The sequence below is a fragment of the Mya arenaria genome, chromosome 17 (assembly GCF_026914265.1).
Source record: "Mya arenaria isolate MELC-2E11 chromosome 17, ASM2691426v1".
NCBI lineage: Eukaryota > Metazoa > Mollusca > Bivalvia > Myida > Myidae > Mya > Mya arenaria.
The window spans coordinates 6,912,019-6,926,784 of NC_069138.1; the positions used below are offsets into that span (position 1 = coordinate 6,912,019).

The 14,766-nt window shown below is 32.9% G+C and overlaps 1 protein-coding gene across 1 annotated transcript in view; it reads left to right on the forward strand.

Annotated features, from left to right (window-relative positions):
• LOC128224407 (uncharacterized) overlaps positions 1 to 14,487 on the forward strand; it is a 50,476-nt gene extending 35,989 nt beyond the window's left edge. Inside the window, exons 16-18 of the mRNA XM_052934236.1 lie at positions 12,982 to 13,341; positions 13,968 to 14,114; positions 14,477 to 14,487. Of these exons, the coding sequence (XP_052790196.1) occupies positions 12,982 to 13,341; positions 13,968 to 14,114; positions 14,477 to 14,487 (518 nt within the window). The remainder of the gene's footprint in view (positions 1 to 12,981; positions 13,342 to 13,967; positions 14,115 to 14,476) is intronic.
• Positions 14,488 to 14,766: the final 279 nt, after the last annotated feature.

Sequence of the window (14,766 nt, forward strand, 5' to 3'; positions counted from 1 at the left end):
ATGTGTGCATATGAGCGTATGCATGTACGTGTTTGTGTTTTCCGTTTGTGCGTGTGCATGTTCGTGTCTAAGTAATTCATGTCTAGTTCATTTTTTAATAATTTGAATTATCATAAAAAGAAGACTATTTTGAGTGTACATGATATATTATGCATCGTTGGTCATTACTTGTTATTGAATTGTTGTATACTTTAACAGAGTATATATATATATATATATATATATATATATATATATATATACAAATCCAACCTTTGGGATATATATATATGTATGCTTCGGATTAACATAATATATGTTAAAATGGATAATTGGACTCACAGGTTTTTAATTTAAGTTTATTCATCATATTTTGACACTCTGTATCTGTATTATCAGCATCACACGTCAACTAAAATAAAAATAGTAAGCATTATAACAAGAAAGGTTCAAGTAGTTGACAAATATATGGCCTGTCATGGGACATAATAAAACAATTTACCATGAGTTCATGATTATTTCTGCAAACTAGCAAATCCGAACTCTTTAGAAGTTTTTTTGTTTTACTTCTTGGAGAGATTTGCATGTAGCATCTATCTTTGTTAATTTACCACATTAGAATTAAAACATTTTGTTTTCCCTCTGCTTTTAAAAAGCTTGATTTATTTTTATAAATATCTTAAAAATTGGTTATAATAACAGAGAGGCCTAAAGGTGCTCACATGACTTGTGAAATTTTGATCTTTCAGCAGATTAGAACAATAAAATAATTTTAAAGAAATATACTTAACGAAACAGGGTGAAACTTAATTCAGAGGCGTTAAAGGGGCAATACACCGTATGATGAAATAGCGAAAAAAAGAGAAAACTGTCGAAAACGAACATATACTTGGTACCGATGTGTATAATGCATTAAAACTAACTAACTGAAGTACAACATAGTTTACAATTAATTGATTTTACAGTTTGTTCGTATTTTTCCATTAAGAAAATATTAAGTACTAGGTATGTGTACCTTGTAGAATTCATTCTTATGCGTGATTGGCTTGTCGAAGTTATTACGTGATATTACCAGTGATATTACCAAGCTAAGTATATATCTAAAATATTCCAATTAATTAGTATAAACTTTCGTAGCAGTGGATAAAACACTGGACTGCAAATTTGGCAACCCCGGTTCGAACCGGTCTCTGAATTTGTTCTTTACATTTTGGTATTTATTTTACAATTATGATATCGAAAGGTAAAACATTATATTGAATAATTGTCCTGATATTCGTTTTTGGTGCCAATCTGATGTATAGTCTCATTAAGGGTCTGTGTATATCTAGATCATGAAGTTAGATACTATCTCAATAATTTCCATATTGTCTTTTTTTAAATTAGAACCTCTAGGCATTTTAAAAAAAAATACAATATCCTGAGCATGTTAAAGATGGCTGAATATTATCTGGACAATTTCCATATTCGATGTATTTATTCTTTTTTTTCAAAAATATACCATAAACGTTGTCAAAAAGTAGCATGAGTTTCTAGGTCCATGTCAAAGTCAATGAAGAATGTTCTCTACAAAAATAAGAATAACCCATCAGTTCAGTATTGTCTAGTCCAAATAATTGGGTTATTATATTGCAAAACCTTCATGTACATTTGTTTTATCATTTTGGGCCATTCATTCAGATTGGGATTCCTTATTAAGAAATATTGTGTCTATAACCCAAACTCTAAAAGTTCATAAAAAAAAACAATACAAGATACATATAATTGTAACGGTTATTTTATATTAATTCTTACTCGAAGAGTCAATACCCATCAAACAAATTATGAGTTTAGGGTTGTTTCTTTCATTCCTTGCTGTTAAAATATGACGGGCTCCTACATATCCCATATGAAATGTTTGTCCGTGTTAAAAGAAGCTAGTTACCAAACTAGAGGAAAATGTTAAAACCAGCATTTTCATTGATTCTATCTTGGAGTAGCAGTTGTTATGTAACAGTCGATTGTAACCACCCCCCCCCCCCCCGAGGTGCGGGGTATAGCGGAGACATTGACTTACCGTCCAGCCAAGCTCAGGTTAAAATTTTCGAGTCTGAAATAGTGCATTTTGGGCTGGTTTTTTAACTCTTTTTCAACTATATTAAAAAAGGTAAACTCTGACACAATTTTAGTGGGGAACGCGCCCCCCCCCCCACACACACACCCCACAAACACACACCAAGCCGCTAGTGTGGATAAGAAGCGTAAAAACTAGATACAGTGAAGATTTTGGTTAACAACAGTGTGGACTTTGGCAGGTGCTTGTTTATATAATTACGCCAAAGATATCTGTGTACTACAGATGGGATGAGGCATTTAAGAAAATACAGGAGTTGAAAATTTAAGACAATGTTCAGTTTGTGACTGATTCGAGTACCAAGAACTTTGGAAGAACGGTTTGAAATATTTTGAAATAATATTTTGAATATAATAATATTTTTTTTAAATATTACCAGATTAAGCCATTAAAGCAAATAATGTGTTCAGTAAAGCATACCCATACACTGACAACACTATAGTTTGACAATTATTCTGTTTGTAAAACTGGTTCAAAAGCACTGTAGTTTAACATTGAATAAATATCAATATACAGTAGACAACAGCTGTACCACACGTTCTAAACTAAAGCACTGTAGTTTGACAGTTGACCATATACCTCTTTACTAGTAATCAAAGTTGGGGGACACGTTCCATAGCACTGTAGTTTGCAGTTGACCATATATCTCTATACTGGTGATCATAGCTTGGGGACACGTTCTAAAGCACGGTAGTTTACCAAGTGACCATGTATCTCTATACTGGTGATCATAGCTGGGGACACGTTCTAAAGCACTGTAGTTTGACAATTGACCATATACCTCTATACTGGTGATCACAGCTGGGGGACACGTATCATAGCACTGTAGTTCGACAGTTGACCATTTATCTCTATATTGGTGATCATAGCTTGGGGACACGTTCTAAAGCACGGTAGGTTGACAAGTGACCATGAATATCTATATGGTGATCATAGCTGGGGGACACGTTCTAAAGCACGATAGTTTGACAAGTGACCATGAATATCTACACTGGTGATAATAGGTGGGGGACACGTTCTAAAGCACGGTAGTTTGACACGTGACCATGAATATCTATACTGGTGATCATAGCTGGGGGACACGTTCTAAAGCACGGTAGGTTGACAAGTGACCATGAATATCTATATGGTGATCATAGCTTGGGGACACGTTCTAAAGCACTGTAGTTTGACAAGTGACCATGAATATCTATACTGGTGATCATAGCTTGGGGACATGTTCTGAAGCAGTTTAGTTTTTTTACTTTAACTTTAGCTCTTTACAAGTTCTAGTCCAATCTGGGCCTTTTTCATGATTACCCTTTATCCCCTTTCTAAAAATGAAAGGTTAACTTCGACGACATTTTTGGGGGGTTCTCCCCCCCTCCTTCATGCCCTCTAGTGCAATTGCAAAATTAATTTTGATGTGTGAGGGATATACTTAAGCGACAATGTTAACCATTGATTCAATATTTATGCATGCATATGTACGTGTTGGCGTTTTGCGTGCATGTTCTACCTCAACCAGGTATGAGTTTATTGTCTAAGTTAGAGAGACTTGCTCATGGTTTGTAAAATGTGGTTCTTTTGCAGATTTTTTAAAATACGAGAATAAGTGTATCAAACCATCAGGAGTGTTAAAACTAAGATAATGACAACTGGAACCATTCAACAAATGTTGATATGCTAAAACATTGTCTTTGAAGTCAACGATTTCCAAAACCATTGTTAACGAAGTTCAGCAAAAGGCTGTATCGTGATTTGTTAAATGACATTATCAGGTGTTGCTTTCAAGCTATAAATGGCAAAATATCCAATAAATTATGTACGAGTCCCCTTTGCTGAGTGGTCATGCTATTATTTTTCCTTGACGTAACAAGCGTAGGTTAGCCCCCGATTAAAACCCGACTTTATTTTCATACTTTCATTGTATTTTGTTCTGCAATTTCGGTATCAAAGAGTGAACTAATTGTTTCAGACACACTACCTGGAAAATGATTATTTGGTGCCAAGAAGGTGCGTGTCCCATTAAGAATGACAAAAGTGTGTTTACAATCATCAGCAAACTTACAAGTACAAATTGTTTTACTGAACATTTGTAAACTCCATTTTCACATAATTATACAGGATGATTCACATACAAGTAATCATCATAAAATTATGTGTTTGTTTTTTTTGTTATCTTGTAGGATGACTGGCTGATATACTAACGTTACAATGTAGTAAAGTGACACTATGGCATTACCAATATCGTTTATTTTGTAATGCAAAATTCACTAGCCCTATACTTTTTAATACAGTTCGATATTTTTCTAAAACATATTATACTCCAACTCCAATTCTACGTGTTTGGGGTAGGCATTTCATGGACACATGATGAATGTTGTCATTCTAAAAGGCCTTTTTTAATTGTGTTTAGCTTGAACCAGCTCAGAATCAAATATTAGGGGTTGGAACGACTTTGATTTGGGGACTGATTAGTCTTTAATATGGTTATCAAAGTCTTTGAAATAGGGGTTTAAAAATGTAACGGTTGAAAATGTCTCCTTATTTAGAAAGGGGTTAGAAAGCCTCTTGGGGTTGAAATGTCCTGCTCCCCTGCAGAACAGTGTCTATGAAATAAACTATTACCTTAGGAGGTACAACATTTCATATGGCTCACCATCAATTAAGTACATCTTCATTAAAGATAAAGAAAATGGTACCATTTTTGTGTAAAAGTATTGACATCCGAAACAACAGTTTCAAGCGTAAAACTTATTATAACTCTGGTCCCAAAATGAATAAATTCTAAGTCTTTTGTAACCACATCTTAATCGATTAAAAAATTGCGTCTGTGGAGAAGAGACTAGTGTAAAGATATTTTAAAATGGCCTTTGTGTCACTGGTTGACTTAGAATACCTCAGGTAATTTTTTATATGATTTGTTGCATTAAAATTCATTAAATGATGCTTAAATCTTATCGCTAAGATATCGGCACAGAAGTGTTAGCCTGGAATTGCATGGATACACAGGTAAGCAATAAAAAAAACTTAATATATATTCCTAAATAAATAAATAGGTATTTTTTTAAGAGATTAAGGAAAGTCGAATTTTTTTTTTTCCATTTAAACTGATTGCAAGAAGCTCCAATTGGATTAAGCCCATTGCCAATGTTTCCAATTGGAAGATTCCATTTGGACAATGTTCCAATTGGAGTTTTCCAATTTCCTGATTTTTTCCATATTGTATCATGGGGAAAAATTCAATTGGAAAAATTGATCGACGGGAATCTTTTTACTAAAAAACGATTAATAGTACTATAAACGCACTTTTTCTAGATAACTTTTCAACCATTGATGATAATGATTGTTATTTATCACTCATTATTTTTGGAAAATGTGGAAGAATGTTCCAACAAAAAATGTTGGGCTGATTTTCCAATTGGAAAAAACATTTTCCAATGGGAAGGCCATTTTCCAATAGGAATCACATTGGAAAACTTGACTTTAAATGCAAAAAAAAACAACATATTTCTAAAAAAACTGCAGGAATAAAAAATATATCTTATTAGTATTACCGAACACATTTCAAAAATACAAAAATAAAAAGCATTGGGTGAAAAAAAAAAATAAGTTTTCAAAATTTCCGGATTTGCAAACTTAATCCAGATGTTGTTTAAAGTTCATTTCACGATGACTAGCACATTCACAATTATAAATTCAAGAACTACAGTACATGTCAATATTATAAAATACAGGATTCAATAACAATAGTCTAAATAGGCCGTTTTGCCTGTTTGTTTTCTATGTGCATTGAAGAAAATATTTTCTTGACGTATTTCTCAACCATGATGTCGAAGTCGTGATAACTGTCTCTTCAGTAAGTACACAAATAAACAACTTTAATATTTCGCACTTCCCAATTCACCTATTTGTAACAGTTTGTTATTTTGACACGTACGCTAATTTAGTGACATGCCGAAAGCCGTCATGTCACTTCGCACCTTCAGCTCGATCTGCAGTTCGAGAAAAAAGATCGATATAACCGGAAAATTGAGATATCAGAGATCGTCATAGCGAGTTTTGACTGTACAGTGAACAATAGTTATACAATTAAGAGTTCTATTGGACACTTTACGACAATAATTTCAAGAATAGTTTGAAGTTCAAAAATAGTTTCAAATCGATGTTTCTCAGCTTGTTTTAGATAAAACCACCATTGCTCTTTTATGCAATTAGTGCCCAAAATAGGCCCATAAAATTTAGAGCTGAGAATGTTGTAACATTATGGTAACACGGGTTACAGGCAACTATTTATAGCACATTGTATACATGGAACAATAGTTGAAAAAATGTAACCGATGTAACCCGATATTTGAGATAGAAAAAAACTTTTTCAATGTTTTGAAAAACAATCATGTTACTCACTTCTCATTTCTGTTTTTACATATTCTGTTTATGCATTGGCATATTTTATCAAATGCATATCATTTAAGTTAATATGAATGGGATCAGTTTATCTGTAATCATGAGTAGTTATATGTGTTAAATATAGTCCCTTATTTAGTGCAGTAAAATGTGTTGTGTATCTCTTTTTACTGATGACATCTTTATTCCACATGAGTTTTACAGTAAAACAATACTGTCACTCCTTGTTAGTTCAATGATTTACCTATAACTTTTCAAATATGTTGGCATATTGACCAAAGCGACAGCCGAGGTCAATAATGATTTTGCGGCCAATATGAACTGCATAGTTCACAGCTTATAAGTAAATAACTGTTTTATTACATGATACCGCATGATATATTATGACGTCATATGATAAACTGTTTCCGGTTTATAAATATACAGGTTAATTTGGCGTTTTTGAAGTGATTTCTCCAGTGTTATTATGACGTCATATGATAAACTGTTCCGGTCTGTAAATAGACAGGTCAATATGGATTTTATTATGTCATCGAAATTAGCCTTCGTCCATTCATGGACGGTTTATTCATAGATCATGTAATAAATAGTATTTTAATTTAAACACTTGTATTTTTACATATGTGTGTATATATATATATTAAATATATTGTCAATTGCTTGTTATATTAAATGAGTGAACGACTTTAAAGTTACATTGTCATAAGACAAACGTTTCCGCTACACTCCTGGAATGTCGCTTGACGTAATTAGTAAATTTGAACAATAACGTTTTCATCAATAATGCTTCAAAGTCGTAGTAGCTTCGTCTTCATTCGTATTATTGACATTCATACGAAAGGACACGAGCAATGCTTATATTCCAAGAAGCTATTCTAATCAGTGAATATGGTTATGTTCATGTGTGTCAATATTCGGATTCATTATTTTGTTTTGAGTAAAATAGTCTGCATGGGTAACCTATGAATAATTTGTAAGATATTTTTAATAAAGAAATACTTAGGAATAATCTAAAAGAGGATATATGTCGTGAATGATTTTTAAGATGTTTTTATTTGATTTATTGTAGAAAGGAATATCTTATCAGATGAGACTTCTTGATAACCACTTGTCAAATAAAGAAAGTTAATAACAAAATCATGACTTAAATAATTTGACTTGCTCATGTTATTTCTAAAACAAAATAAATCATCAAAAAGTAGCAGTACTTTATTGTTCGGAAAAAGTCTATCTGTACAACCCAAAAATCAAGCTTTATTTTTAAATTACTTCATGCGATTTTTATATTTTAACCCAATTCTGTTCAAGATTTTTATCTATTTGAAATGTATTTTTCTATCATCCCAATTGTTTTAATTTCTAAAGCATTTACAACTTCACCTTTATTTGTTGATTTGACAATATAACATTTACAATATAATGATATTAAATCTAAATTTTGTTTCTTGATTAAGCCGAATTGTTTACACAAATAGTCTTTTTCTCAGCAAATCTTTTTGGAAAAATACTTTTTCGATGTTGATTTGTCCTTTGAAAACAGTATATTGATAATCAACAATTTTCTTGACACTGTTTTTCATAACTGCAGGCTGAATTGATTGATAGTTTGGACTTTTTTAGTATCGTCGTGCTGAGAGTTAACGATAAATATTTACACCTCAACTTCCATTCCTTAAATGAACTGCCTTTCGGCAATTTCGTTTATCAATCGATGAACGCAACATCTTCGGATATGTTCAGATCGCAATTCATCGCATTACAATATACACGAACACTATTGATCTTGCTTTTGTTTGTATTGTGTCAGCAGGTCCCGTAAAATATAAATTAACATTTTAGAAAGTGTTAATTTACCATATCATAAATGTATTGTTGCCATAAGTGTTACATTTTAATATTTAATAGTGCTTTCAAGTGGTTGATCTTTTCCCGCATTATTGTGACGTCATTTGAAAAAAAATGTTTCCGGTTACTGTCGAGTCTTTCTATTACAGAATGGGTAATAAAGGATAAGTGAAACGATTTCTTAAATGAAATGAAGTATTTTTTAACAATTCTTGAATGAAATATTTTTCAAATGAACTTTTGGTGTAATTAAAAGGCATGAATAACGGTGTTAATGGCAATTTGGGGGATATGTACGCTCGGAGTCCTTCGGACTCCACACAATTTGATCAGCCCAATTGCGTTCATACCCCGATAATACCATCAACCCCGCAATTCATTCCTTTAGTGTACCAATGCACCAATATCGATTATTAATCTTTAATAATGTGATAAAAGCCTACATTCTACCTTTAATATTTCAATGTACCAGAAGCAGTCTGTTTGTAGAATAACAGACATTGTTATTTCAGTACCTATCATAGATAAAAAAAACAATAATTGCTAATATTTATGTTCCAATATGCAAATCATTATTATACTCATGAGTTGTATAAAGTTAGTTTGGATATTTGTTCAGATAATTGACATCAAAAGATACTTGCCGTGATGTCAGCAAAGTTTAAACATACAATGAGCAAATATTTCGACTTTAGTTAATGAAGCTGTCAAAGTATTATCGAAAATGCTGTAATCCAAAATTTACCAACTGATTCATAAAATGGCCAATATATTTTTTACTAATCTTTACTAAACGTCAAGGGCGTTTCAACAATTTCAGAAATGTATTTTGTTATTTTGTAATTCAGTTGTACAGAGAATATTTGTTGAGTGTGGTCCATGTGTTAGCTTCCAGATGATGGTACCACTTATGACAAGTCAACTATTATGCTATTCTGTTAAAGGTAAAACGCGACCATGAGCAATTTTTCGAGTAAATGCCTGAATATAAGTATACAAATAAAAGCATATGCCTAATTAGGGAATGTTTTTTTCCCTTTTTTCCGAAGTAAGGGTTAGTCAGTATGTAGCTACTCCTTACTTATAGAGCTATTTGATCCCGGTATAACACAAATTTGAATAAAATTGGCATATCGTACGAGGGTCGGTTTGTTCTGCTATTATCAAGCAAAACTACATTTTGTATGCTGACCTCAATAACATTGATAGCCGAATCATAAATACTGACAAGCAATCCCCCCACTTGATTCACGGCGGCACAGTCTATGTGTCTAGCAATTTCAAGGCAAATTCTTTTTTTCAAATCACAGAGCTTTCTTACTGTACCTTACAGGCCTCTCCCTTTTTCTCTAATGTCTTTTTCTTCAGTACTTTGATAATCCCCATCAAGATGTTCTTGAATAAATAAAGGTTTTGGAAGAGCTTTGAAAGTATTTTTTTATAATTTATAGTTCCTGATTTTAAAGTTTTGCAGTCATCAATTTGCTGCGGAAAAACAATATCTCAAACATCAGACCATACTTAGCGAATCTAACTCATTGCACAATTATACACTATATAAAATTAGACAATAGGATGTTCGCATAGTTATTTTGACATCAATTCTTATAAATGTTGTTAAATTGTATAACCAGGAAATACATCGCAATATTTATAGACATAAAGCATTTATAAACTCTCCTCGATGTGTCGAAAGGTCTGCATATACCATGAACTAATTATAAAGAACAAAACACAGCAGAACATGTCAAGTTAACATTGTTTTGAACATGAGTCCTTACTAGGTTTCCTTCCTTACGGGTTGGCTGACTGGCATTGGACAATATCTGGCATCATGTCCCATATCATGGCACTGATAGCATTCTACGTCTTGTAGGTATTCCTTATTCCCACCTCGGATTGGCTTGTACTGAGTGGGTTGCATCCTGGCGAGGTTTCCATTTGAAGATGTGCCAGTTACATGCTGGGATAACTGGTCTATTTTCTTTCCTAACGACGATTTGATATCTCGACCAAGCGCTTGCAGACGCCCTTCAGTGACAAATTCTGAAGATGGATCCTTATAACCCGGTTTAGTATCTATACTTCGTAGCCTAGCACCACCTTTTTCTTCATTCTTGAGGCTGTGATAGTTCTCTTAAATAGTACGTGTCTCATCAACGGTTTGGAGGACTTTTATCCCAATGAACAAAGTAGCCTGCTGGTCTACAAGTCCTCTTTTAAATGTCGCACATTTATTGTCTCCCTTTTAACATTGTCAGCACTTGGATATCCTTTGATGACTAATTTCCGGATATCCGAAACATATTCAGCAAGTTTTTCTTTGCGCTGTAATTTTCTGTTTTCAAGCTCAGCAAGGTATTAGGAACTTGTTCTACGTTCCTTGTATCGTGATTCTTAGGCTTCCATCAGCTTAGCAAACGATTTCAAGGTGTCAGCTGTCGTTTGGTTAAAAGCTGCTGCTTTTTCCCTATAACTCCTCTGCAAGCGAAACAATCGCTCCCGATAATCCCACTGGCACGATTCCATTAGAGCTTTGAATAGTTGCTCAAAACTCATCCAAGACATTTTATCATCCAAAGGAATCTGTCTAGGTAAAGGTATATCATGTCTGCGCATCTTATGTGTGTTGGTGTCACTTGCATGATGACGATAGAGTACGTTTGCTCTTTCTAAAATTCTGATTTCGACATCTTTTTCAATGGACATGTTATAAATCTCTTGCTGATGTTGTCCAATTATACTGTCCCTTTCACGAACAAATTCTTGCATTTATTTTTCTCTATTTTCTTCTGAAATCATTAATTTTTGATGTAATGTCACTATTTCCTGCCTTAAATTATTTACTTTACCACTCATAATGTCATCCTCCTCTCCAGAAGAACTTTCCTGTGTTGCAATTTGCTTTTTTTTGGTGGCATTTTCCAAAAAGAAAGTACAGATGAAAATAAATCAAAAGTTATATCAAATGTCAACTAGAAAACAGCAATGCACTTAAAATCTTCATTAATAATCTGAACACTTTGCAGAAAGAAGATCAATCAATTTTTCAGCTCTTTCAATGTAATCCCTTATGGTATCATTTGTATGCATTTCTTGAAGCTTAAGATTTTCCAACAAGTTTGTTTTTTTCCAATGATAAAATGTTAATGGTCCTTTTAATGTCTTGTAATTGATTCTATAATTCCTTTTCACTTTCCATTTTGATATTTTTCTTTTAGTCTCTCCGAAATTGTGTATAAGTCCATGAATATACAAATATCAATAAATCCAATTGCAACACTCATTTGTGACATTATGTTACAGGAGAAAAGAAGCGGGCCACAGAGATATTTCAGGGTATGACATGTTTTCAAAATGGACAGCATTTAATCCAAATTGTGTTTACAGACTGGATCTTTATTTCGTTTGGGCTTTGGGTTGTTGTGCATCTTGATTATGTACAGCTAATGTCGTTATTTTATTTATATATTTCCTTCACAAACTTAACACTACTATTTTTTTCAAACTTATTTTATGTGAGGCTGGTGGCAAATTACTGGTAGTTATTTTAAATGTGTTTTTCTTGCATACTGCATAATATTGTTCCTGACTTTTGATGCATTTATTCCTCTTGATATCGTACATATGACAATTACTGAGGAAGTACATATTCATTAGGAGGTAGTGATAGTCGCGATATGAAAGCATTTTGCTACATTTCAATCAGACTTCATACACAGTCTGTTCGATTCAATTGACGTGTACTCGAATCATTCGCACTTGAAAATTGTTTTTTATTTATATTATTTTAATTAAAATGTATGAAAGTGAAGCTACATGACTAACATGAATTCGTTATTCTGATAAACGATTTACTGATATGTTTGTTCACATATAAGTATGCTATAAACCATAGGGTAATATAAAATTAGTCGATGCTTCGAAATAGGTTGTGTTATTCTAAAATTGAAATAAGCTTATATAACATTGTATCTGAGTGCGTGTGCATTGTTATATGGATTTCAGTATAATGGAACAATTGTTTTTTTTCATAAATGGCGTTTACGTGTAGACTTAAATCGTTATTGTTTGCATTTGTTTCACGTGAATAAAGTTCGCTGTTTTTATTCATTAATGTATATACCAATAATGAATTGAGGAAAGCTATTAATTGCTTCTGATAAACGACTTCACATTCACGTTTGCGCTATTGATGACCTAAAATATCGAAAATAATTAAATAAAAACAAATGATAACATGTTTTCTACACAACCAATATTTCAATTACATTTAACTTTAAAAGGCGTTTCTGATGCGGTTTATTCTGTATTCAACATTGGCCGAATTATTAAGCCAACAAGCACTACTATCATGTCTTAAAGTGAATGCATAAAAATATAAAAGTAAATTTCAGCACAATAAACATGTCTTCACCGATACCTTATGATTATATAAATGACACTTTCATCCATGATAATTGGATAAAATATACTTCTACTGTTTATTTGTTCGCGGTAGGTTCTGCTGAAACCGCCAACAATTCTGTATACATTATTCGCTTACACCAGATTGTTTTATTTAAATCGTTTCAGACGATTTGCAAAGGTCTCGAATATTATTAAAATAATATTATGGCAAGAAAAATCTTTAAATAAAATATTTTTTTATTTAGGAGTTCATTACGTGGAAAGAGATGCAAGAACGTTTAAGGTGTATAACTACGTACAGAGACGAGCCAACGATACAATCGAGCTGTGCAAAGATGGAAAAAGCAGCAGTGCAACACTTTGCTCAGAAAGCATTATCATCATATTTCCTGATGACCTTTCAACAACAAGCAACACGTCCCACGAAGCATTTAGCGATATACAACATGGACCAATTGAAACCATTCTCGACAAAGATCCATCTGTTATTGTGTCCATCGCAGCAAATGACGAATGTTTTGCAACTCTTAGGCAAAAAACTGAGGACAAACCGATGCCTCCAGTTATTTGCAAAGTAACATGCGCAAATCCAACCGATATAGAAGGTGTGTATAACAAGAAATTATTCAGTCAATTTGACTGTCCTATTTACGGATTGGATGTGTATATCGTCTCACTCCGTTGGTTATTTCTTTTCGTAAACCGTGAAGGGATGCGTGCGTATCTTTTCAAACTATACAGCATGCCTCTACGATATGTTGTGTTGCATGTTGCCGGTTTCAGTAAAAATAACTGTAATGAAATTTTTATAGGTGACAACTCTATTTTGCTTTGCATGGTGTTAATTTCATTAGTCACCATGCCGCACCGCTGCTACAACACAACTCGGAGCTCGGTTGTAGAACATAATGCTCTTTATTTTACAAACCAAATATTTTTAGTTTAAACTAAGTGAGTTTTTAACACTGGCGTTGCTTTTATTAAGTAATAACAATCGATTCCGAGTCAGTTTCTCACTTCAAGCCTGTAATTATCATTATGTATTATGTTGAAACAATAATTATTCCATATCATTTTAACAATCGTTCGTTTCATTTAATCTTCTAAATGTACATAATCATATGAAATAACGATTGCTACTTTCTGCATACCCCCACATTAAATGTTCTAAAGGTACAATAATATAGCCTTGTATATTATTATATTATCTGTATTATATTTTGTCCAAAAGGTGAAAAGATTCAACGAAAACATTGGGGATTTGAATGTAGGGTAAAGGATTTATCGAAAGACAACGTGATGGCATATGTCGATGATGTTTTGGAGTACTACGCCTTTGCAATGCTCGATAGAGCTACCGAACACCTACCAGAATCAGGTACTGGTGTTTTGAATACCTAGCAATACTGTCTTATATAACCTTATGCAAATGAATACCCTAAACGTATTTCTTTTTGGAATGCATTTTGAATTAAAATATGAATGATATGAATTAACGTTGTATTGTTGGCACACAATCGCAAAAGGGTCAACCAACAAGAAGCAAATTCAAATTGTTTCGCCGAAAAAGAAATCGACTGTTAGTTTGGCGCTGACTGCAGAATGAATAACAGTCAAAATGTAAATGTTGCTGCAAAATTGTTTTATATTTTGCTAAAGACATGATCAATGTGAATGATCAGTGCAGCAAAATCAAGCAAATATGTACTATTTGTGATGTTTGTTTTGTATATTTGTTAGTCTTAAGTTGAGGGTCGGATTTTAAACTGATCGAGGAAACAGTTTTAAATAATTCTAACGCCCACAGTATGACAAACTAGTGTAAAACCAATATACGAAGCTATAAAAACACAACGAATTTGATATTAAATTGAGGGAAGTGAACACTTTTACCACCCTAAACCTCTCTAACGGTAGCTGTATCATTTTCATGTTGATATCATCTGTAAACCGAAACCATATGTGTTAGTTATAGAAATGAACTAATAAGAGCGTCTTAGAACTGTCATTTTGATTCCAATACAAAATAT